This window comes from Crocuta crocuta, unplaced genomic scaffold (genome assembly GCF_008692635.1).
Source record: "Crocuta crocuta isolate KB4526 unplaced genomic scaffold, BGI_CrCroc_1.0 scaffold303, whole genome shotgun sequence".
Taxonomy (NCBI): domain Eukaryota; kingdom Metazoa; phylum Chordata; class Mammalia; order Carnivora; family Hyaenidae; genus Crocuta; species Crocuta crocuta.
In genome coordinates, this window is record NW_027528276.1 from 4,067,544 (window position 1) to 4,090,409 (window position 22,866).

The window sequence follows — 22,866 nt, forward strand, 5'->3', positions numbered from 1 at the left end:
CGGAGCCTTTTGTTCCCAGCCAGAAGTTTGCATGCCGGGACCGTGACAGCTGCGGGCGGGGAGGACGGCGGGGCCGCGGGGCCGGCGGTGGCGGAGAATAGAGGCGGCTGCTTGACATGCAGCCCACGGCGCGGCGGCTGCGGGCCGGGGACTGGCAGCGGNGTCTTGTTTTGCGGCCACCGCGCAGGGCTGTGCTGGGAGCCACAACAATGCCATGATGTTTTGGAGACAGGAAGCCCCAAGCTGGCCCCGAATGAAGGACTTCCTGTGTTTAAAGTTGCAGGAATATCCGCCGACCAGCCCAGTTCAAATGCAAACACCCGAACTAGGGAGGACGAATGGCTAATTCAGACCAGCTGGACTCTCCAGGACTGGAACTGAGGATAAAATGAAAGGAATTCCTAGGAGCTTGGGCCATACTTGAAGACTGGGGAGGCTGTGCCATTGTTATTAGGGGACACACAGTCGATATAAAGCTTCTTCCAGCTCTGGGTGAGAAGTGAGTGGAACTAGATACTGAATAAGACTTGTCAATATCAAATGATTTTTTTAAACTGACTGAATTAGGAAGAGCGGTGCTCTTAAAAACACACGCAAGAGAAGCCATACAAGGAATTATTTTATATTTGTTGATTAAATTATACCACTTACCTGTCTGCAACTATGAGGCTGTTAGCCTGTGAGGGAAGAACTGTTTCTCTTAGAACTCCCAGAATGATTTCAGAGTTGGACTTCCGGGCTTTTCTGGAGGGCAGATCCAGTTGGTGGTCCTGGGTTGTGAGCTTGTAAAAGGATTTTTAACTTCTGCAGAATGCATTTTTGGGTAACCTGTGAAAAACTTTTAAAAGATTGATGCTTCACCTTGATTGAAAAAGTATGGGTAAGCCACTCAGCAGGCCAGACTGTTTAAGGCAGAACCCCACCTGCCTGGGGAAAGGAGAGGAAGAGGATGGCTATATAGAGGATTGTTATGTTCCACAACGATCTATATATGATACAATGAGGATAAATGAACAAATTGACCAGGGGTCAAAGCTTAATCAGACTTCGAAAAGCACCATGGAAAAGATGGAAGGAAGTACTATATCCAGCAATGGTACATTAGGAGCAGCATCTAATGTTTTTGAATCTAGAGCACCAGAAGGCAAAAAGCTGGATGAGAGAATAATATTTGATGCACTAAAGTTAAGCAGTGATGTACAGAAGTCAGCACCTGTTCCACCCAGAAGGCGACCAAATGCGGAACGCAAAGATAATGTTAACAGGAGATCGTGGAAGTCCTTCATGCCACCCAATTTCCCAGAATTTGCAGAAAGGATGGAAGCCTCTCTCAGTGAGGTTTCAGAAGCTGGTGCTTCAAATCCTTCCTTGCAAGAGAAGAAGGAATCCAGTTCTGCACTGACAGAAAGTTCTGGTCATTTGGACCACAGGGAACCTCAGTCAGAGTCCGTGACTCTGGAACATGTGTCCAAATCCATGGATATTCCAGAAGTGCAGGATATGAAAAACTTAAGTGGAGAGTGCCAAGACTTCAGATTGCAGCCACACAGTGAGCACTCTCCCCGTGAATTCCAGCCTCTAGAATCAGAAGCTGCAGCAACAAGTGGTAACACAGATGTAATGCAGGAACACAGATTCTCAAGTGCAACCTGGCCCAGAGCCATGAAAAGTTTAGCTAAGGGAGGCTTCAGCGAGAAGCAGCACCCCCTTGGGGATACAGCTTGCACTGTGGAAATGCCACCTCTCTCCCCTTGCCTGAGTGAAGAGCTGTTGGATCCAGAATTGCATATTCTCATAACTCCCAGCCTGAGAGAGAAAACAGAGTCTGAGCTAAAGTTTGAGGAGGATGAGCGATGGATTATGATGGAGGCTGAGGAAGAGTGGGAGGAAGAGAAACTGTCAGAGAGAGGAAAGGCTTTTTTAATGGCAGATGAGAAAAAGAACAGCTTAGCAGACACTGTAGTGGTGGCAGAGGATGGAGCCGATTGCTCAGCTGCTGTCTTAAGGACTTTTGACCACCTAGCTCTTGGTCAGATTTGTTACTCTGATGACCTACAGCCCGCAAAGAACCGTTTGGATTCTGTTCTCCAGGATACACCTCTTGATTACAGTTGTGTTTTCACAGGTGAGAGTGCTATAGGTGAGCTGACAAATAGAACCGCTCAGGGGCTGGAGGGTTTTGTTTCTGATTTAGAATGTACTGTTGGTCTTATTGATTCAGAGCAGCTCTCTGACACAGATTCAGTGCAGATGTTTCTTGAACTTGAAAAGGAGTGTTTATGTGAAGAAGGAGTAACTCCTCTAGTTGAGCTGGAGAAGCAAGCCTCTTCTGAAGGGCTGGCCCCATCCCAGGATGCAGAAAATTCACTTGTCATTAGTCATTTTCCAGGAGCTGACTTAGAAGAGGAACACATAGGCCTTTTAAATGTAAGGGTAAAAGACTCTGATACTGGATTGGATTGTGAATATTTTAATGCCCTGGATTCTTCTCAGGTGCCTAATGCTCTGGAACTTATTGCCCACTCTGATACCATGGGAGACACTTCCACTGTTAGTGAGGAGGAGCATGACAAAGTGCCTTCTAGCCCCAAGACTGCAGGGGAATTTAAGTTCAGACACCCAGGAGATCTGGTGTCACTGGGAAAGCTGGACCCAGGAGGAATTCCCAACTCTGATCACAGGGCTTCTCATGAAGAAGACTTATCAGCCTTTGTAGCTGAGCTGGCCAAAGAAAATGGCAATTTGTCCCAGGTAGACTGCAGTCACATTGAGGGGAATTTTGAGGAGTATGTTGAGAGGGTCCCCCTCAGTTGTGCTTTTAGCTATGAACTAACAGATGTTACCTCAGTATCTGAAGTAGAGGCATTATCGCATGATTCACATTTACTAACAGATGAGATTCATTTGGAAAGTGAAAAAGGAGCTATTAATCAAGAAAGTAACAATCTGACTTCCTTGGGAAACATGGACCCTTGTGAATTGTCCAAGGAGGAAGTTTGGGATGAAGACGGTGAGGTGCAAGAGCTGGGTTATGAAACCAAGCTTTCAGGGGACCAAGCCCCAGCACATTTTCATAGAGCCTTCCCAGAGCAGATCTTCCAGGCTCTCCAGAGGAAGTGCACAGAGTCAGATGGTCTGAATCTGCCCCTGCTGGTTGGAGGACCGAGACCTAGCAGAGATGGCTTGAAAACTATGAATGAGACAAAGCCCAAGCTGACTGTGGCATCATCAGAGAGAGGGGAAACAGAAATGAGAGATTCAGATTCACTGCTAAATATCTTTCTAGAGGAACAAGTTACCAAGGCTAGTAGTACTGAACCAGCTTTGGAGGGATGGACACCCATCCCACAGAAGCCTATTCCTGCTGCCTCACTGCCTGCTACAGAAGATGGTGCCCTAGATGCTGCATTGCTTCTCCCAGAGGTGGACGTCCTAGCTGTTGCAGAGCCTGCCCCAGAGGCGGACACACCAGTTGTTTCAGTGGCCACCACAGAGGCACATGTCCCAGTTGCTTCAGTGGCCACCAAAGACAAGGACATCCTGGCTGCTCCCTCTGCTGTTGCAGTGGCTACCATGAGGGATGACATTCTAGAGGGATCTGCCACCCCAGCTTTTGCAGTGCCTGCTCCAGAGGAGCCTGTTAACCCAGCTGATAGAGTGCCCACCCCGGAGGAGCCTGCCGCCCCAGCTGATGGAGTGCCCATCTCTGAGGAGCCTGCTGCCCCAGCTGTTAGAGTGCCCACCCCGGAGGAGCCTATCGCTCCCTCTGCTGTAGTGCCCACCCTGGAGGAACCTGCAGCCTCAGCTGATAGAGTACCCACCCCAGAGGAGCCTGCCACTCCAGCTGATAGAGTGCCCACCCCGGAGGGGTCTGCAGCCCCAGCTGATAGAGTGCCCACCCCGGAGGAGCCTACAGCCCCAGGTGATAGAGTGTCCACACCGGAGGGGTCTGCAGCCCCGGCTGATAGAGTGCCCACCCTGGAGGAGCCTACAGCCCCGGCTGATAGAGTGCCCACCCCAGAGATGTCTGCAGCCCTGGCTGATAGAGTGCCCACCCTGGAGGGGTCTGCAGCCCCAGCTGCTGCACGGCCTGCTATGGAGGAAATGTTTCTTGCTGGTGCAGCCCTCCTGGGAGATACTGCCCACACTGATTCAGTGCCTATCTCAGAAGAAGGAACTCCTATTCTAGAAGAGGCTTCCCCCACTAGAATGTGGATTAAGGGGGACCTTGATTCCTCAGGATTTGAAATAAAAGAGGTGACTGGCACAGTGCTGCATGGGAAAGTGCCTCTGGCTACAACTGAGGAATTAAATTCAAATGAGGTAATTGTTGCTCATTTCGTTGGGAAAGTATCGGTGGAGTAAAGTGAGATGTGCAAGTTAACTTGGTAGTGATTAGAAAGGGCACAGATAATCCTTAGTTTGGGGCACTGGGCTATTCTGATCTTTCTGTTGCATTTATGGGCAAAATATGTCTTTCATTTGGTGAAAAACTTTACAATTTGTACGTCATTTTTTTATTCAGTGATAAACCAAGCCCAATAGTTGTTGGTTTGCATTTTGGAAGAGATTATTAGCAGGAAAGAATGATTCTGCTTTTGAAAATTAGAGTGACCATGTTCTGTCCTAAATAAAGAGGGTGCTCTTTAATCGGTGATGTCAGCGGTAAGGTAGAAGCAGTGGTGAGGGCTTTGGAGAGAGACCTGGGAGAGTCAGCCACTTGGCAAATTAGTTAGATGTCCTGAGTTTCCAGTTTGTTCATTTGGTAAGCCAGAACCCTGTGAGGATAAGATAACCCATGGCTATCGCTGTCAATAGCCTCCCCCTTTCTCTTCCACATAGCTGTGTTGGTTAGTTGAAAGAATTCACCAAAACAGTTTGGGTGAAAGCAACATCTAGATGTGTGAATAACAGCTTTTCAATACAAATGTGTGTTTCTTAAAGCCAGAATAAGGCATCATAATGTTTATTAAAAATAGAGGTATTTTAGCCATCTTGTCAAACTTTGTGTGCTGAAGCAAGTCACTCTTTTTCCTGGACCTCTTGTTTCCTGATCCATAAAGTGGGCTGAATGTCCTCTTGGATTCTCTCTTAGCTTTAAGGTTCTGAGATTCTTAATGTTAGAGAATGGAGTATGTTAGAAACCCCCAGGAACAGTGTTCACATCCTTGAGTACTCCTAGTCAAAGACTTTTAAGATTGGCAGCTTGCTTGCTTGCTTGCTTGCTTTTATTTATTTCTAGGAGAGAGAGACAGCGTGAGCAGGGGAGGGTCAGAGAGAGAGGGAGATACAGACTCTGAAATAGGCTCCAGGCTCTGAGCTGGCAGTCAGCACGGAGCCCTAGGCAGGGCTCGAACCCACGAACCGCGAGATCATGACCTAAGCGAAAGTCGGATGCTTAACCGACTAAGCCACCCAGGCGCCCCCCCCGATTGGCAGCTTTCTAGAGTTCACTGCCCCAGTGTCATTTGGGCAATGTTAAGGAATAAAGGACTTAGAAGTTTCATCTAATCTAATATCATCAGGGATTACTGAGTACAGACAGAGGTGGTTTTGATTTTATACCATCCCCAGGACCCAAAACAGTGCCTGCCTTCTAACAGGCATTCACTGTGATGGACTGAATGAATGAGTGAATATACATCTGAATATGTGTGGATGCTACAAGAAACATGGGTTCTCATATCCACCCCATTGCAGAGCCTTTCAGGACAGCTTTGTCAGCTAGAGCACCAATTAAACTTGCAGCTACCAGCAGTGGAAAGTCATTTTGATTGCAGGCCACAAGCTGCCAACTTTGCTACAGATCCCCTGCTTAGCTGAGTGGTGGTGGTGTCACCTTGGGCTTCACCAAATATTTTGCGATGTAGCATCCCCTCAAGCTTTCAGATTGTTGGACTGATTCCCTTTTCTGAGTTTTACTGAATTTGGGGTTGACACTGGGATCCCAATAACTTGTCCAAAGTTACAGGCATTCTTGATTACACAGAATATTTTTAGTATAAAGCATAGAGCAATAATCAGTGAATACAGGGATTAAATTTGTAAGGAGCTGATCAAATCTGCATAAAGGAAAAAAATCAGAGAAACCCTTAATACATCAGTCTCAGATCTGTTTCCTCATCCTCAAAATAAGTAAATGGGGCTGGGTAATTTCTGAGGATTCCCTCCAGCTCCAGGGGTTAATTTATGAAATACTGCCTGATACAAACAGCAAGAGAAGGCAGTGGTAGCCAGCTGTAAAGTTGTCCATCTTTGAAGTGTGGTTACTGTGTGGTAGCAAGCAAATGCCTGCATTTGTGTATAAAAGAAATCTAAGCCATCACCCCAGCCGGGACATTAACCAATAAGAATGTAGAAATGCATTTGAAAATATTTATTGAAACAAAACAAATATTATAGTGCTAATGGGAGTATACAGATTTTGCTAATCTGTGAAATACTAAGGGAAAAAGTTTTTCCAAGATGAGAGATGTATGGATTTCATTTCTTCACAAATGGTTCCTAGAGGCAATTGAACCTGACATTTTAATACATAAACACTTAGAATTCAGTAAGTGATCATACCTGAAATGTAATTTATACGCTGTGTGTGTGTGTGTGTGTATACAAATGTATGCATGTATACATGGTTAAAATAGATATAAACTGATAGCATTAACGAGAGTTCGGTGGAAGAAGCAAAATGTTAGAACTTGTTTGCTATCCTTGTAGTGGGATCCTAGGCCCGCTGAGAGCAATCTGTGGTTATTTAACCCCTCTTCTCTTTTGCAGACTCCTTGAGTCTTATTTCCAGACACTGGTTCAGTGGAAGAAAAAAATATTTTGTATAAAATTAGGGGTTATATAAAATTCAGAATTGCCAAGAAAGTCTTTTAAAGCAAAAGTTGGGAAGCCCCACAATCTTAGTTCAGTGTTTGAATGTTCAGCTGATCATCAGAACCTTCCTAAATTTGTTTGCCTTCCCTAATACTATTTCTATACAAGGATTCATTCATCTACTGGATAAATAATTTTTGTGTACCTGCTCTGTGCCATGTGTTGGGGCTCCTTCAGTGAATAGAATCTACATAGTCCCTCCCCTTGTGGAACTTCTACTATAGTAACTGAGGCAAATATTAAGCAAAAAAGACACAAATATAGGGTTGCCTGGCTGGTTCAGTCACAGAACATGTGACTTTTGATCTCAGGGTGGTTAGGCTTGAGCCTCACATTGGGTGTAGAGATTACTGGGGGGGAAAACTTGAATAGACGCAAATGTGTAGTTAAAAATCACAGAAAATGTTCTGAATAAAAAGTAAAGTCTATAATACATAATAGAGATATTTAATTTCAATTGTATCAGGGAAAGGATTTTAAAACTAAAACCTGAAGGTTCCAGGGGCGCCTGGGTGCTTTGGTTGGCTGAGTATCTGACTTCGACTCAGGTCATGATCTTATGGTCTGTGAGTTCGAGCCCCGCGTCAGGCTCTGTCCTGACAGCTCAGGGCCCAGAGCCTGCTTCAGATTTTGTGTCTCCCTCCCTCTCTGCCCCTCCTCTGCTCATGTTCTCTGTCTCTCTATCTATCTCTGTCAAAAATAAATAAACATAAAAAAAATTAAAACCTGAAGGATACATAGAAGTTACTTGGGCAGAGAGAAGAATATTTCAGGCACAGGAAATGGAAGCTGGGAAGACTTTGGGATGTTAGGACTCTTAAGAAGGCCAAGTGGCTAGCCAACAGTAAGCAAGGGCTCTGGAAGAGGCCAGATGATGCAGGAACTAAGAAGTTTTCAAAAGGATCTATACTTTAAAAGCCACGAGAAGCTATTGAAAGATTTTAAGTAGGGGAGTGAAATGATTTCATTTACATTTTTAAAACATTACTCTCAGCTTGAAGATAGAGCAAACCAGTCTTCACAGACAGTAAACATTCTCAACATTGTCTGGGGTTTATAAATCTCAGATTTATTTTGTCTTGTATTTTATTAGTTTGTCTTATGATTGGCATGAAATACAGAAAACACTGAATGGTTCACAAAAAAAAAAATCATACTTGTTGCTGTGTGTGCAGTTCATTATAGTAGATCAAGGACAGTAGAGAGGCCTGCTAGGTTACTGCAATTGTCCATGTGGCTTGGACTAGAGAGACATCACTGGATTTGAAGACGGTTGGATTCAAGATACGAATATATTTTGGGTGTAGAATCAACAAGACCTGATAATGGCTTTTATGTTGAAAGGGAGGGAGAAGGAAAGGGGGTTATCAAGGTTGGCTTCTCGATTCTAGTTTGTGCAGCTGAGCAGATGGGGGCAGTAGTAAATTGTTGATTTAGAGAAAAAGTTTTTAGGGGAGAGGAAAAGAGTAGGTTTTGAGGTACCCATGATTTCATTTGTATGTCAGTGTTAAAGTTACTTGGATGGGCATACACACACACACACACACACACACACACACACACACTCTTTAACCATAGGTAACATGATTAATATTTAAAGACATGGGAATGGATGGAATTGCCAAGGAGAGAGCCCAGAACTGATATCCTCCCTTGACCCCCACCCTCAAAGACTAACATTTGGAGATCTAGAAGAAAAGGAGGAAGAGAATAAAGGAAATAAATTTTAAAAAAGGATCAGGCAGAGTAAAAACTGGGAGAATGTGGCATTACCAAAGATAAAACTGTTGTAAAAGGCTCTTTGGGAAATATTCTGTTTTATGTCCCAGTTGCATCTTACACTCTTGGGATAATTTTTACTAGTGTTTTGCTCTGGGAAATGTCTGCCAGCTCTGGTTAGTTAATAACATGGCACAGCCCCATTGAAATACTGAGGAGTAGGAATTTTAATGCATCTAAAAGCACTGGTTTTGCAGAACAGCTTTATTTGGGAGTTGAGAGAAGGGAGCAAGTGTTTTTAAATTTACTTTAACCTTCTGTTAATTTGTGTTCAAAATAAATATTTTTTAAATGTTTTTATTTATTTCTGAAATAGAGAAAGACAGCGTGCACAGGGGAGGGTCAGAGAGAGAGAGGGAAGCACAGAATCTGAAACAGGCTCCAGGCTCTGAGCTAGCTGTCAGCACAGAGCCCGACACGGGGCTCGAACCCATGAACTGTGAGATCATGACCTGAGCCGAAGTCAGACGCTTAACCGACTGAGCCACCCAGGCGCCCCCAAAATAAATAATTAGATAGTATTTATTTAGAGGTACTTTTATAGTTTTTAAATTCTGGAAAAAGATGAGAGAAATACCCATTCCCTCTTAAATTAATCCATAGAGTGGAGGTTGAGAAATGAAGGAAGGAATCCCTGATATTTCTGTAGGAAATGTTCGTTGACAAAGTAAATGGAATTCTTTAAACAGGAATTAGCTCTGTTGTATGAAAGAGGTTACTAAGCTATTTAAATGTATTTTACTTTTCTATGTTTTTTATATTGCTATCCAGTAGAACTTCTTGCCAAGATGGAGATATTCTCTATCTGTGCTACCCAAATACAGTAGGCACTTAGCCACACATAGCTGTTGACCACATGAAATGTGGCTAGTGTGGCTGAGGAAATGAATTTTTAGTTAAATAGCATCATGTAACTGCTGGCTACCATACTGGACAGCACAGAAATAATGAAAATGTGACAGTATGAGACAAGATTTGCTTGTGGATAAAAGGGGGCTCTTGAGTGTGGGCTTGACATCTTCCCTCCTTACCTTTGGTTTTTTGCTTTCTTTGCTTTTCCAACCCTCACACCCTACATCAACCACCATTTTTGTTGAACCCAAGCAACTTAAAACATGGGAGTTGGCTTTTCCCCCCTCTGCTTTGAGTTTTCTGCAGTAAAAACATCTTTAGTAGAAAATGGAATCCTAGCACTTGCTTTTTCTGGGAACCCTGTTGTTGGGGAAACAGTCATTTTTAGCTGAACCGCCTTGTAGTGTTGCCTAACAAAATATGGTGTAATCAAATTATAGTATAAAATGAAGCCCACTGGTAATTACCTTTGTAACCTTCCTTTTTTAGTGTTCCCTGGGGCTTTTCCTCCCTGGTGACTTGATTATCCAGCCATGACCCATGCTTTCAAGAATCCGTTTCCTGATTCAAGTGTGAACTGTAGTCTCATACAGGACAAAATTAATCTTACCCAAGCTTTTATATCTTTCTTTTACGTTTTTTTGTCCTCTTCCATTTTTTGTCATTCTTTGACTTTAATTAACTTACCTATCTCACTGAAACTGAAGGGACATTTTATGGAAGGAAAAAGAATAGAAATAGATCCAGATTGGATCTATAGGGAATGTGTGGAATGTGGCTGATTTTATCCTCTGATAATTGAGAAAAATCTGATTTTAGGACACTTATTTCATTCTTTTCTTTAATACCATTAGAGTGTCAAGTATTTTCTTCTGACTCTGTTTCCTTTTAGAAATTTCTAAGTCATAATGGAGCTTATTAACTGTAGGAGAAAGAAACATGCATTGTTTGTTACACTCATTCACATTGTTTTAAAATTCCATTGTTTATTGGTGAACATGGATATGCAGGATTATAATTATAAAAATACTTTGTGTGTATCTGCATGTCAGAGTATGTGTCTGAAGTTGGTAAGGACATTTCCCACTATTATTGGCCCATTTCCCTTTGTAATCTCAGGAATACTGTCCTAAGATTATTAGCAGTGTGTGGTCTGTGGCCCTGGAACAGAATGGAATTAAATGACCACAGGGGGATTAAACTATGAGGTTGGTGTTTTTCATAACAACTAATTGAGTTATGAGTCCTAGTCAGAGAAGAATGGTACATTATCAGTGGTCAGTTAAAGGTGTTTCCTAAGGTATTTTTAATCTTAAATACTGTCATTTGATATTACTCTTTTAGGATTGATAGCACATTTTAATGATATCTTGAGGCTGATTCTTCTCTATCCTCTATAGCTTTTTGCATTAAAAATTAAGCAAGCAGAAACCAACCAACCAACCATGAGTCATTGGGTTAAAGACCTAAGTAATGCCATAACTCTCTGTAATTGTCCATAGGAGGATGTACTGAAATATGAAGCCACATGTTTCCTGGATAATTCCCTATACAAATGGCTTGATTTGTCTTTTTATTCCTGCTTCTCCTTTGTTAAATCATTAATCTCCCAAGAATGACCAGTCACTGGGTGGTATAGAGGGTCTGGTTTGCTGCCTTTAGATTAAAACTTTGGCTTGTGATTATCTAGATGTTTCAGAAAGAACAGGTGGATCCTCTTCAGATGAAGCTACAGCAGGTGAATGGACTCGGCCAGGGGTTGATTCAGAGTGCTGGAAAAAACTGTGATGTGCAGGGTTTGGAACATGACATGGAAGAGATCAACGCTCGATGGAACACACTGAACAAAAAGGCGAGTGGCGAGGGGCCAACTAGTGCAGTGGGAATGGAGACCCTAGAAAGGCGCATCTCAGTTCTAGGTTTCCCTGCAACCTGAATGCAAATACAGATTCAGCAGTTACAAAATATAATTAGGAAAGGGGGTCGGTAGTCATTTAAAAAGCTCTCTCCTTTCTCACAACGAGCCCCTGCATCTGTGATACAGGTTGCACAAAGAATTGCACAACTGCAGGAGGCTTTGTTGCATTGTGGGAAGTTTCAAGATGCCTTGGAGCCGTTGCTCAGCTGGTTGGCAGACACAGAGGAGCTCATAGCCAATCAGAAACCTCCATCTGCTGAGTATAAAGTGGTAAAAGCACAGATCCAAGAACAGAAGGTAAGTGAGAATGTTGGGACAGTGAACTGTAACAGCCGTAGGGAGTGGCAGGCAACACATTTGCTTCTCGTTTAGGAGCATTTTCAGGAGTTTTAGTAGAAATCCATGAAAAGACAGGTGGAAGTTGATTTGCATCATCTTACTTCAATCTACCAGTTTACTGTGGCATATGTTGGACCAAACAGTTGTTGGGTGTATCTGTTCATGTATCCTACTCCAGTGTTTCAGGCACAGCTTTCTCTTACAAGGTTTTTGGAGTTTTCAGGGTCAGCAATATTCTGAATAATGTTGTATATCATGTATAAGGTTCCATCTGCATTTTTGGTTTGGTTTAGTTTCCCTTTTAGTGCATTTTTCTCCTCATTCAAAGTAAGTTCCCGGTTAGTCACATAATGACTGTCACCCCTCTATTTAAAAACTAAGACTGTGAGAAGCTTATACTGGTGCTAGGAACTATGCTGCATCTCATGTTTTTGCCTCTGGATTAAAAAAAAAACCAAACTATCATTATTCAATTCAGTTTAGGATTTGGTGGGGGTTGGGGATTGTTCGTTTCTATTTTCTTCCTTATTTCAGATTTCAAAGTGATGTTGTGTTACCACTTTTCATTCTCCTTCAACATTGTGTGCACTAGTTGCTCCAGAGGCTCCTTGATGATCGAAAGGCCACAGTAGATATGCTTCAAGCAGAAGGAGGCAGAATAGCCCAGTCCGCTGAGCTGGCTGATAGAGAGAAAATCACTGCACAGTTGGAGGGTCTTGAAAGTAGATGGACTGGACTACTCAGCAAGGCAGCAGCCAGGTAAGGTCAAAGCGGTTTTGAGGAATGGGTCGGACAAGGGTTTTTTTGGCCCAATTTTTAACTTGAAATGCTCTGAAAGGTCCTGGGTGAGTCAGAGCTCTGGAAAGCGTGTAATGGCTTTCATCTTGAAGAGGAATAAGTTTTTGACGATAATCCTCATAATCACAATAACTCTCAGGAAATAAGCCTCAGCTACTCCATGAATTTCTCAAAACTAGAAGACTCATCGCTATGTGTTGCTGTTCTGCTGTGATAGAATCATGGTTCCAAACCGACAGACACAGACGCCTGCAATCTAGCCAAGTTATTTTCTGAGTTTTTGAGACAGATTTTTTCCCCTTCATATTTATAAATAATACTTTTGATACTTGGAATTGAAATTTATCATATTTCTTTTCTGATAGCTTATCCCAGTATTAGATGTTTTTGTATCCAGGACCTAGTCTGTGATTCTGTTAAATATAGGGACGTTCAAGAGATGCATGAACAGGGGCTCCTACCTGACTCAGTAGGTGGAACACGCAACTCTTGATCTTGAAGTAGTGAGTTCGAGCCCCACGTTGGTGTGGAGCCTAATTTAATTTTTTTTTAAGGTTTTATTTATTTTTGAGAGAGAGAGAGAGAGACTGCATGAGCAGCAGAGGGTTAGAGAGAAAGGGAGACACAGAATCTGAAGCAGGCTCCAGGCTCTGAGCTAGCTGTCAGCACAGAGCCCGATGTGGGGCTCGAACCCACAAACTGTGAGATCATGACCTAAGCCGAAGTCTGACGTTTAACTGACTGAGCCACCCAGGTGCCCCGGTGTGGAGCCTACTTTAAAAACGTAAAAATAAAATATTAAAAAAGAGAGAGAGAGATGCATGTCTTTAATAAGTCTTCAGTAAGTGGCCAAAAGACAGGTAGTATACTTTTATCCTCTGAGGAAGTGCCTGCTCTTTCCATAACTACACCCCAACATCACTTCAGCTTAGTACATCACATAAATGTCTTATAGTTTATGCTGTCCCCAGTTTTCAAAAAGAAATGCTAGGTAATTAGAAATCTGTATGAGAGTAGTGTAGGTGATCATTTATGATTGTAGCCTTTCAGTTCTCTAGGTAACCAGCAGCAGTTGTCAGAACCCCCTCGTCTGTGTCCTTACTTCCCCTAGCCCACACTGTGCTATTTCCTTACCGGAGTTGCGAAGTATCGTCCCCCATATTTGTGGGAGAAACAAGAATGAAAGAATTCAGCTTATTTTTTTTAATTACCCTTCTATGTATTCCCAGATGGCACTGTTTTTTTTTCCTTCTCTTTGTCCACTTCCATTAACAGTACCATTAGCCTTCCAGTTACCTGGGCTTAAAGTCTTAACCCCATTTTTTACCCTTTCTCCCCCACTCCTTTGTGTCCCACATCTATCGGGATGCTAAATTCTGTCTGTTTTCTTCTTTAGTGTCTTTCCTATTCATCCATTTCTCTAATTCCTACTCATCTACCTCAGGTCGTGACTTGGGCTCATCCACGTGAGGTAGTTTCCTAACGAACTCATCACTCCACAGCCACTTACCCTCAGGCTTCCCTTTTGCCTTGCTCAGAAATTTAATGACTGCCTGTTGCCTATAAACAAAATCTAAACTCTTTAACCCAATATTCGAAGCCTTCAGCTATTTGCCCCTAATCTACATTTCTTAGTTTCCATGCTTCTTCTCCTTATGTCATTGGTAAACTACACCATATTCTTTGATGTCTTCTGCCAGGTCCTAATTCTGTATCTTTACTGACAGTGTTGTGGCTCCCGAGACACAAGAGAGAGAAAGCATATGCTGCTTATGTTCTGTGAAGCTTTTCTTTATTCCCCAAGCATGGAAAACCTTCATCTTCCTCTTCACCGCTGTAATTCTTTATCTGTACCTTGTATTGTCATTATTTTATGTACTTATTTCATAGGCCCCATAAGCTCCTTAAAGTCCTGATTTGTTTCTAATGTATCTTTTTATGACTCTTTCCTTCTATCCTACCCACTTCCATCCTCCTAACCTAACACAGTTTCTGGGTCAATATTTTGAAGAGAAATACCAAGAGAGGCTTCATTTGTTACAGATATATTGAAGACTTTTATTTAGAGTCTTTAATATTGGATTTTTTTATACTTCTGAATTATTTCTGCTCTTTGCTACCCCATATCCTATTACATTGAGTTCTTCCAACTTTCAGATTCCAAAAACCAGAGATGAGTCAGAAAAACCTAGAAATCAGGGATAAGGGGTTTTTTTAATAATTAAGTTTATTTATTTTGAGAGAGAGAGCACAAGCCAGGGAGGGGCAGTGAGAGAGAAGGGGAGAGAGAATCCCAAGCAGGCTCCACGCTGTAAGCACAGAGCATGACACAGGGCTTTAACTCAGAACCATGAGATCATGACCTGAGCCAATATCAAGAGTCAGACGCTCAACCAAATGAGCCACCCAGGAGCCCCCAATTTTTTTATTGATATACTAGTTTAATAATAATCTTTAAGATTATGTGTTTTCGTTGTATTAATTGAAGATATATTTTGAAGGCTGGCATAAACAAACTATTCTGTACTTCATATTGACATTTAAAAATAGCATTCAGAGGGGCCCTTGGATGGCTCAGTTGGAAAAGCATGTGACTCTTGTTCTTGGGATTGTGAGTTTGAGCCCCACATTGAGCCTAGAGTTTATTTAAAAAAAGAAAAAAGCCTCATATTCCTCAACATTAACAAATAATAATAAAAATTTTAAAAATAAAAATAGTATCCAGAAATATGATTTTCTTTATATTTAAACATAATTGAACTTCCAGATCATTAAAATGACAATTCTTTATGTTTAAATCTTTTTTTTTTTTTTTAAGAGCACACACACAAGTTGGGGAGGGGCAGAGAGAGAGGGACAGATCTTAAGCAGGTTCCACATTCAGTGCAGAGCCTGACATGCGGCATTATCCCACAACACCATGATCATGACCTGAGCCAAAATCAAGAATCAAGCACTCAAACGCCTGAGCCACCCAAGCACCTCTAAATCATTTCTTACTAAAATAAATTTGTCCAGGGTACACAGCATAGGACCTGGCACAAAGTGGATGTTCAGTAAAGGTTTGTTGAACTAAAGTGCATCATATCCTCCCAGGCCTTTTTAAATGATGTAACATTTAGTCTGTTCTTAATGATCCAAAGATATCATTATAGCCTTTTATTGTTAACCTGTCTGCTAATCCAGTTCTTTGGTGGTTTTTCTTTCTCTTTTCTATCAGGCTTCCTCTCCCCTTTGTAATTAGCTGCCTTTAATTTACAGGATACTTGAAATCTAAGCTTACTGTGGGTGTTACATTAATTAAGACATAGAATTCTGAGTGAGCTGTGAAGTCTGTAGTTCTTTTGACTGCCATGTGTGTTGGCAAATTCATCTACTCTGAGGTCATTTTCTTTGCCTTAGATCTGAATTCAGAGTTATCTTCTGGTGCCTGAAATCACTGGAATTGGGAGATGAGGAAGAAGTTCTGGCTCATAGTCTGCCTTTGTTCCTCACATGCTCTTAACTCACAGTGAAGGTAGCAGTGACAGAGAGAGAAATGAAAACTGATGATTTTTTGACTACTTTAAACTTATATTGGTCTCATGTTCAGATGATGCATGTGCTCTGTCCCATAGGAGAAAGAGCATTAGAAGGCCTGATTCTAGTCCTCATTGCACTATTAAGCAGTCACTGGGTGAATTGGACAAATCGTTAAGCCTTCAGGGTCAGCTTTCTGTTTTGTAATAATGGGATAATTATTCTGCCTACTTTACAAGGTTATGAGGCAATGCTTATGAAAGGCTTTAAAACCACAAAGGGCTACATATATGTGTCCTGTTCACTATTGACACTTAAAACGTATCTGATGAAGATTGATCTTTTACTGAATATAGTAGTACTGTTATCAGTCTTAATGAGAATTTTTGCCCGAGCAGCTTGTTCTGTATATTTGTGTAGGCAAAAACAGCTGGAAGATATCCTGGTTCTGGCCAAACAATTCCACGAGACAGCTGAGCCTATTTCTGACTTCTTGTCCGTCACAGAGAAAAAGCTCGCTAACTCAGAGCCTGTTGGCACTCAGTCTGCCAAAATCCAACAGCAGATCATCCGGCACAAGGTAGGGAGGAGTTGTCATAAATGAGAACACAGCACTGCAGTCAGAAATCTCAGAAATTAACTGCCTATAGCAGTCTAGAAGATGTGGGTTGGGGGGATTTTTTAAAGTTTAATTTGAAATATGGTCAGAGTATTCATTGGCATAGTCACATCCTTGAAGTAAAAATAGCAATCGACTAATAGGCTGCCATAAAAAAAAAAACAGTTTTTGTTCTCACTTTTTATGTTATTTTTGCTCTTCAGTAGGTGAACTTTTTCTATTATTTAATTTATTATATCATTTGTTATTCATTGTTTCATGTTTACTTTTCGTTTATTTTGTTTCTGTTATTCATTTTTTCCATCTGGATTTCCAGGCTCTGGAGGAAGAAATAGAAAGCCATGCAACAGATGTGCACCAGGCAGTCAAAATTGGGCAGTCCCTCTCCTCCCTGACGTGCTCTGCAGAACAGGGTGTGCTCTCAGAGAAGCTAGACTCCTTGCAGACCCGATACAGTGAGATTCAAGACTGGGGCTGTCGGAAAGCAGCCCTGCTTGAACAAGCACTGTGTAATGCTAGGCTGTTCGGGGAGGATGAGGTGGAGGTGCTCAACTGGCTGGCTGAGGTTGAGGACAAGCTCAGTTCAGTGTTCGTAAAGGATTACAGACAGGATGTCCTGCAGAAGCAGCATGCTGACCACCTGGTATTCATGTTTTCCATTTTTATTGGTCATGTTACTAAGTTATGTTGTGATTTTGATTACTGTTTCTCTTCATTTCTTTCTTTTTTAAATTCCAAACATTTCAACTTCATTTTATACATAAGCATAAAGTTAGAGACTTGTTGCTAAGGACTAATCTATTTTTTGATGCGTCCATGGAAATACTAGTACTTAACAAACTGAATCAATAATTCTAGACGATGATCCAGAGTAGTCAGGGGCCATCTCAGTTCCAACTCATGTTTTACATCATTAGGTAATGTGTCACTCGGTTTCCATCTGAGCAGTTTTATGAAAGAGAATGTAATGTAACAAAGCCAGAATACCTAAATATTGCCCTGCATTTGACCATCTAGCTGTAACTTCTAAAATATTTGCAGAATTTATGTGCTCAGATTCTAAGGATTATTTGTCATCTTAATGGAAAGAACAATTTGCTCTTTTCATCTCATTTTTATGAAATTTCTTTAAGGATAGTAAAAATAGGCAAAGCGGTTTTTTGTTGTTGTTTTAAATAATCTAAGATTCTTCTGATTCATTGGCTTCAAATATTGAGAATTTTTAACCAGAATCCTAATTTAACTCAGCCTGTTCTTGGCTGATTTTCTTCTCTTGAACTTTCTGAGTCTTGGTTTTGAACACAGTAGACATTTTTGCTGAATTCTACTTCTGCCTTGCTTGGGCTCAGGTTTGGTACCAGTGGATTGGTAAAACTGACTTAATCCTAAATCTCTTCTTATCCAGTGCAAGGGATAGCTTGCCCATAAGTATCAGATTTAATTGATTTTGAGTAATTAATGGGGTAACCAAAAAGATAATGATGGAATCAAATAACTGAGGTATCAACTAAACTGGTATTCGTCTCTTTACCTTAAGCTTGGTCTCCTAAAGGTCTCACCTTTCTTTCCCTTTGTTGTGCTACAGTTTTAAGATTCATGCTGTTCTTTCCTTCCAGGCTCTAAATGAAGAAATCATTAATAGAAAGAAGAATGTAGATCAAGCTATTAAAAATGGTCAGGCTCTTCTAAAACAAACCACAGGTACTTTTGAAAAGTGCATCTCTCAGCACCTCTGCAGTCACGCAAGCACACGTCCGGGGAAATAAACACCCTCACTAGCCACTACTCTTTGTACATAGGAGAAGCTTAGTATTTACTGGTTGTATTACCATGTGCTCCTGGAGGCTGGCAGCCTGGGGTCCTGTTTCCTTCTTATAAATATTTTGAAAACTAAAAGACCTTATCTCACATTTGGTTAGAGATGATGACTCTCCCTGCTCTCTAGTATGTCCAAGGCCAGCATTCACTGAGAGATGCTGGGACCATCTAGAAACACCTGCAGTTGAATTCAGATCTTAATAATCTAAGAAGTGGCTGCTTTTTATCAACTGGAAGGTTTATTTCCCACCTCCCTTAGTGTGGGATTCTAGGTGAAATTGCTACCATAGAGGGAGAGCATCTATACAATTTAAGCTCTAATTTGAAGAAAGAGGAATGAAGGAGACTCCCTCGTGTCCTCTTAAATATAAATAATTGTGCATTATCCCCCATAGGTGAAGAGGTATTACTTATCCAGGAGAAACTGGACGGAATAAAGACTCGCTATGCAGAGATTACAGTCACTAGCTCCAAGGCCCTCCGAACTTTAGAGCAAGCCCGGCAGCTGGCCACCAAGTTCCAGTCTACTTATGAGGAACTGACCGGGTGGCTCAGGGAAGTGGAGGAGGAGCTGGCAGCCAGTGGAGGACAGTCTCCCACAGGGGAGCAGATACCCCAGTTTCAGCAAAGACAGAAGGTGAGCTGATGTTTCACGCTGTAAAGGGAAAAGAATGTTTTTACTTCTTCCAGTCCTTAAGTTCAAAGGTTTAAGTGTCATCACTAACAGTCTCAACCTTAAATCTAAACCAAAAAGTTCTGCCTGCCTCCTGTCTTGTTTGCTCATAGACAGTAATATTTGACATAAAGGCAGACTTATATAAGAGCACTTGTTATGGTCTGAAGTGGGGGGAAGGAGGGCCTGAATCCCAGATCCCTGGGAAGTTTGCTTCACATGTAACATTTTAAAATTGACTTCTGTAACTCATTCTCTAGAGAGTGCTTCAGGATTCTGTTTGATTGTTCTGCAGGATCTAGTGCAGTTCTGGATGTGGAGAAATACTATGTAGGTACTTACTGAGTTAAATGCCCTTGGTTAAAGTACTTTATCATTTCTATTGAAGTAAGGAGAAAAAAGAAAGAGGCACTGTTTGTTCTATCCAGAGATAGTGTGGCCCGAGAAGTGTTGCAGACAGTTCTAAGCATCAGCTAAGCCTAAAGTCAGGCTGTGGAATGATTGAAAAATCCGAGACAAGAAAAAAAATAAGTGGAGGAAGGAGGTCAGAGCCCTGCTGGGATGTGTGGTAGAGATAGCACTTTCCACCCAGCACAGCTGCTAATGTGCTTAATTTAGCAAGGAATGGCCTGAAAACTTCTTTTTCTCTCCTTAGGAATTAAAGAAGGAGGTCATGGAGCACAGGCTGGTGTTGGACACAGTGAATGAAGTGAGCCGTGCCCTCTTAGAGCTGGTGCCCTGGAGAGCCAGAGAAGGGCTGGATAAACTTGTGTCTGATGCCAACGAACAGTACAAGCTGGTCAGTGACACTGTGGGACAAAGGGTGGATGAAATTGATGCTGCTATTCAGAGATCACAGCAGGTAATGTTTATAAACACCTCTGCAGTAATGTTTTAGGCAGAATGGATGTATGTGTGAAGCACAAAATTATGACCCACATAAAATACAGGCTCAGAAATAAAGATAATGAGATTAAGCTAAATCTGAAGCAACAAATTATTTTGGTGATAGGAAGTGATTGAGTAAAGATATGTGAAAATGGGTCTCAGTTTGACACAAAATTTTTTTTAAGTTTATTATTTATTTTGAGGGTGTGGGGGAGGGGCAGAGAGAGAGAGAGGGGGAGAGAGAATCCCAAGCAGGCTCCACGCTGTTTGTGCAGAGCCTGACATGGGGCTTGAACCCACAAACTGTGAGATCATGACCTGGCCGAAACGAAGAGTTGGACACTTAACCAACTGAGCCACCCAGGCACCCCTGACCTATAATATATGACCCTTTTTGAGCAGATAGGAATTTGTGGTAGAGTCTGTGTGACTCCCTCTTCTCAGCTACTGACTGGTTAAGAGGCAGGTTCTGATAGTAGATAGTATCTAAGACCAGAAGGTCCAAATGCATCCCAATGTTAGTTTGACATAATCAACTGTTTTAGTATTAGCTAAGAGAGGGGAAGGAACCAAGAACTATAATTACTATCAAATATGCTAACCAAAAATAGAGCTATCCAAAATAGAACCTTCTCAGTAAACACAGGTGTCCTATTTCCCTCAATCTTTTTTCCTTCCTGCTTTCTGGAAAAAGTTATTTGCTTTCCTTTGTAGCTGGATATGCACCTATTAATGTGCCATGGTGCAGAGTAAATATAACATGACTTCTTGGGTTCGTAGTAATAAACAAATGCTTTGTGAACCACACAGAAGTTTGCTGTGGCTCTCAAGTGCATCCCCAACATGTCTTTATTGATATCCCTAACCTTGGCCAGATAGTTCAGTATGAGATTTATCATGCTTGGGAGAAGCCAACTTTACTCTTTAAATATTAGTGTTTGTTGGCAAAGTTGAAGAAGAGAAAACATTGGGGGACCTCATTAAACAGCAGTCACATAGAACAAGTTCTTAGTTTTCTTTGTTTACACAGAACCCTTTAAAGGTTTGGTGTTCCCCTGGGTTCTTATGCTTCTTCAACTATGAGAGTACTTCCAAGTTAACTTGACTCAGCTGTCTGCTGCCATAGGTTTAAACATATGGCTAAAACTACTGTTCAGTGTATGGGTAGGAAACAGGATTAGCAGACAGGGAGAGCACAGCCTCATAAAAGCATTGTGATTAGAAGTATAGCCCAAGAGTGTCAATTTCTATTGTTGTGTCTAGCTATAGGGCCAACTAATTGGGTTCTATAACTTCTTTATAAAGAAGTTGAAATAGGATCAACTCCTGTTTGTTGAAGTATAATCGGTTACAAATTATCTGCATCTTGATTTATGATTTTATGAAATTTTCCCCAGCTTTGGCTTTACTTTGTAGATATAAACCATATTAGTAAAATATCCAGGCCTTTCTGTGTTGAGAAAATGATAATTCTAAGGAGTATAAATTGTTACACATAGTTTGTTCATTTTTCTTTAATATGCCTATTAGTATGAGCAAGCTGCTGATGCAGAACTAGCTTGGGTTGCTGAAACAAAACGAAAGCTGATGGCCCTGGGTCCAATTCGCCTAGAACAGGACCAGACCACAGCTCAGCTGCAGGTACAGAAGGTAAGTGTAACACTGACGTATCCGCTGTGCCCTGAGCTAGGCGAATCTTCACTGGCTTAGAGAAACTACAAGAGTTTCTGACTGCCCTAGGTAGAATAATGCAGTTTCATGATGGTGGCTAGAGATTTAAAATATTTGGTAAGATGAGGAAGAGATTCTTTTGCTTTGTGAAGAGGGAGCGATAGGCCCGTTAATCCAGGAAAGAATAGTTAGCAGTTTTCTGGATGATTTTTAGGATGGGTGACACTTTTGTAAGGCACTAAAAGAGAAGCATGGAAGAAGTGTGGATAGGCAAAGTGTCAAACTTCATAGAACAGTTTTGGTATGGCTTAATCAGAGCGAGGAGTTTTTCACAAATTGTGTCTAATAACCTTTCAGTAACACAGGTTTGGGGTACTTTTACTTTGTGACTAACTATAGTTCACTTTCAAAGGCTTTCTCTATTGACATCATTCGACACAAAGATTCAATGGATGAACTCTTTAGTCATCGTGGTGAAATCTTTGGCACATGTGGGGAGGAGCAAAAAGCTGTATTACAGGTGAATTGCATTTATTTACCATGTTTATCTTGTCTTAATGGTGGTGAATCAGTACAATTGTGAAATGACAGGGAAGTTTCTTCCCCCTCTATTATTGATAATAGTGTTAAAGTACAATTTTGATGTTCTGGGGGGTGCACAAATGTCAAAACAGTCCTACCATATGATGTGAAATATATTGCAGGTCCATTTTCTTTATAACAGAGGAATTGCTATTTATCTTCAGTCCAGAAGGATCTTTGAGTTGTCTCTCTAAATATCTATGATAGATTTTTCAGACCCATATGCAGATATTCTTTCTTCAGGCCCTTCTAAATGACCATAACCAATTTCTAAAAGGATTGGCCAAGAGAGTTGTAGACCAGTTTTGCTTGTTGGTGTAAAAGTTATGGTTAACCACTGTTGCCTCAGAAATGTTTATAAATCGAACTGCTCACTTTAAATGTATGAAGCCTAAATGTCTGGTTTGTGGAGACATTTTTATCAGGAAAAAAGACAAGTGCAAAAAGGGCAAAGGGTCCATTACAGCCCCTGAAATGTTTTGTCTTAAACCGACCTGCTGTAATACTGCTGTGTCTGAAGTTGTATGTCAT

At 41.5% G+C, this 22,866-nt stretch overlaps 1 protein-coding gene across 1 annotated transcript in view; it reads left to right on the top strand.

Moving 5' to 3' along the window:
• MACF1 (microtubule actin crosslinking factor 1) overlaps positions 1–22,866 on the top strand; it is a 229,559-nt gene that overhangs the window by 167,148 nt on the left and 39,545 nt on the right. The window contains exons 57-66 of the mRNA XM_077753196.1: positions 11,201–11,362; positions 11,555–11,725; positions 12,360–12,526; positions 16,505–16,664; positions 17,020–17,346; positions 18,320–18,404; positions 18,917–19,158; positions 19,850–20,056; positions 21,613–21,732; positions 22,166–22,273. Of these exons, the coding sequence (XP_077609322.1) occupies positions 11,201–11,362; positions 11,555–11,725; positions 12,360–12,526; positions 16,505–16,664; positions 17,020–17,346; positions 18,320–18,404; positions 18,917–19,158; positions 19,850–20,056; positions 21,613–21,732; positions 22,166–22,273 (1,749 nt within the window). The remainder of the gene's footprint in view (positions 1–11,200; positions 11,363–11,554; positions 11,726–12,359; positions 12,527–16,504; positions 16,665–17,019; positions 17,347–18,319; positions 18,405–18,916; positions 19,159–19,849; positions 20,057–21,612; positions 21,733–22,165; positions 22,274–22,866) is intronic.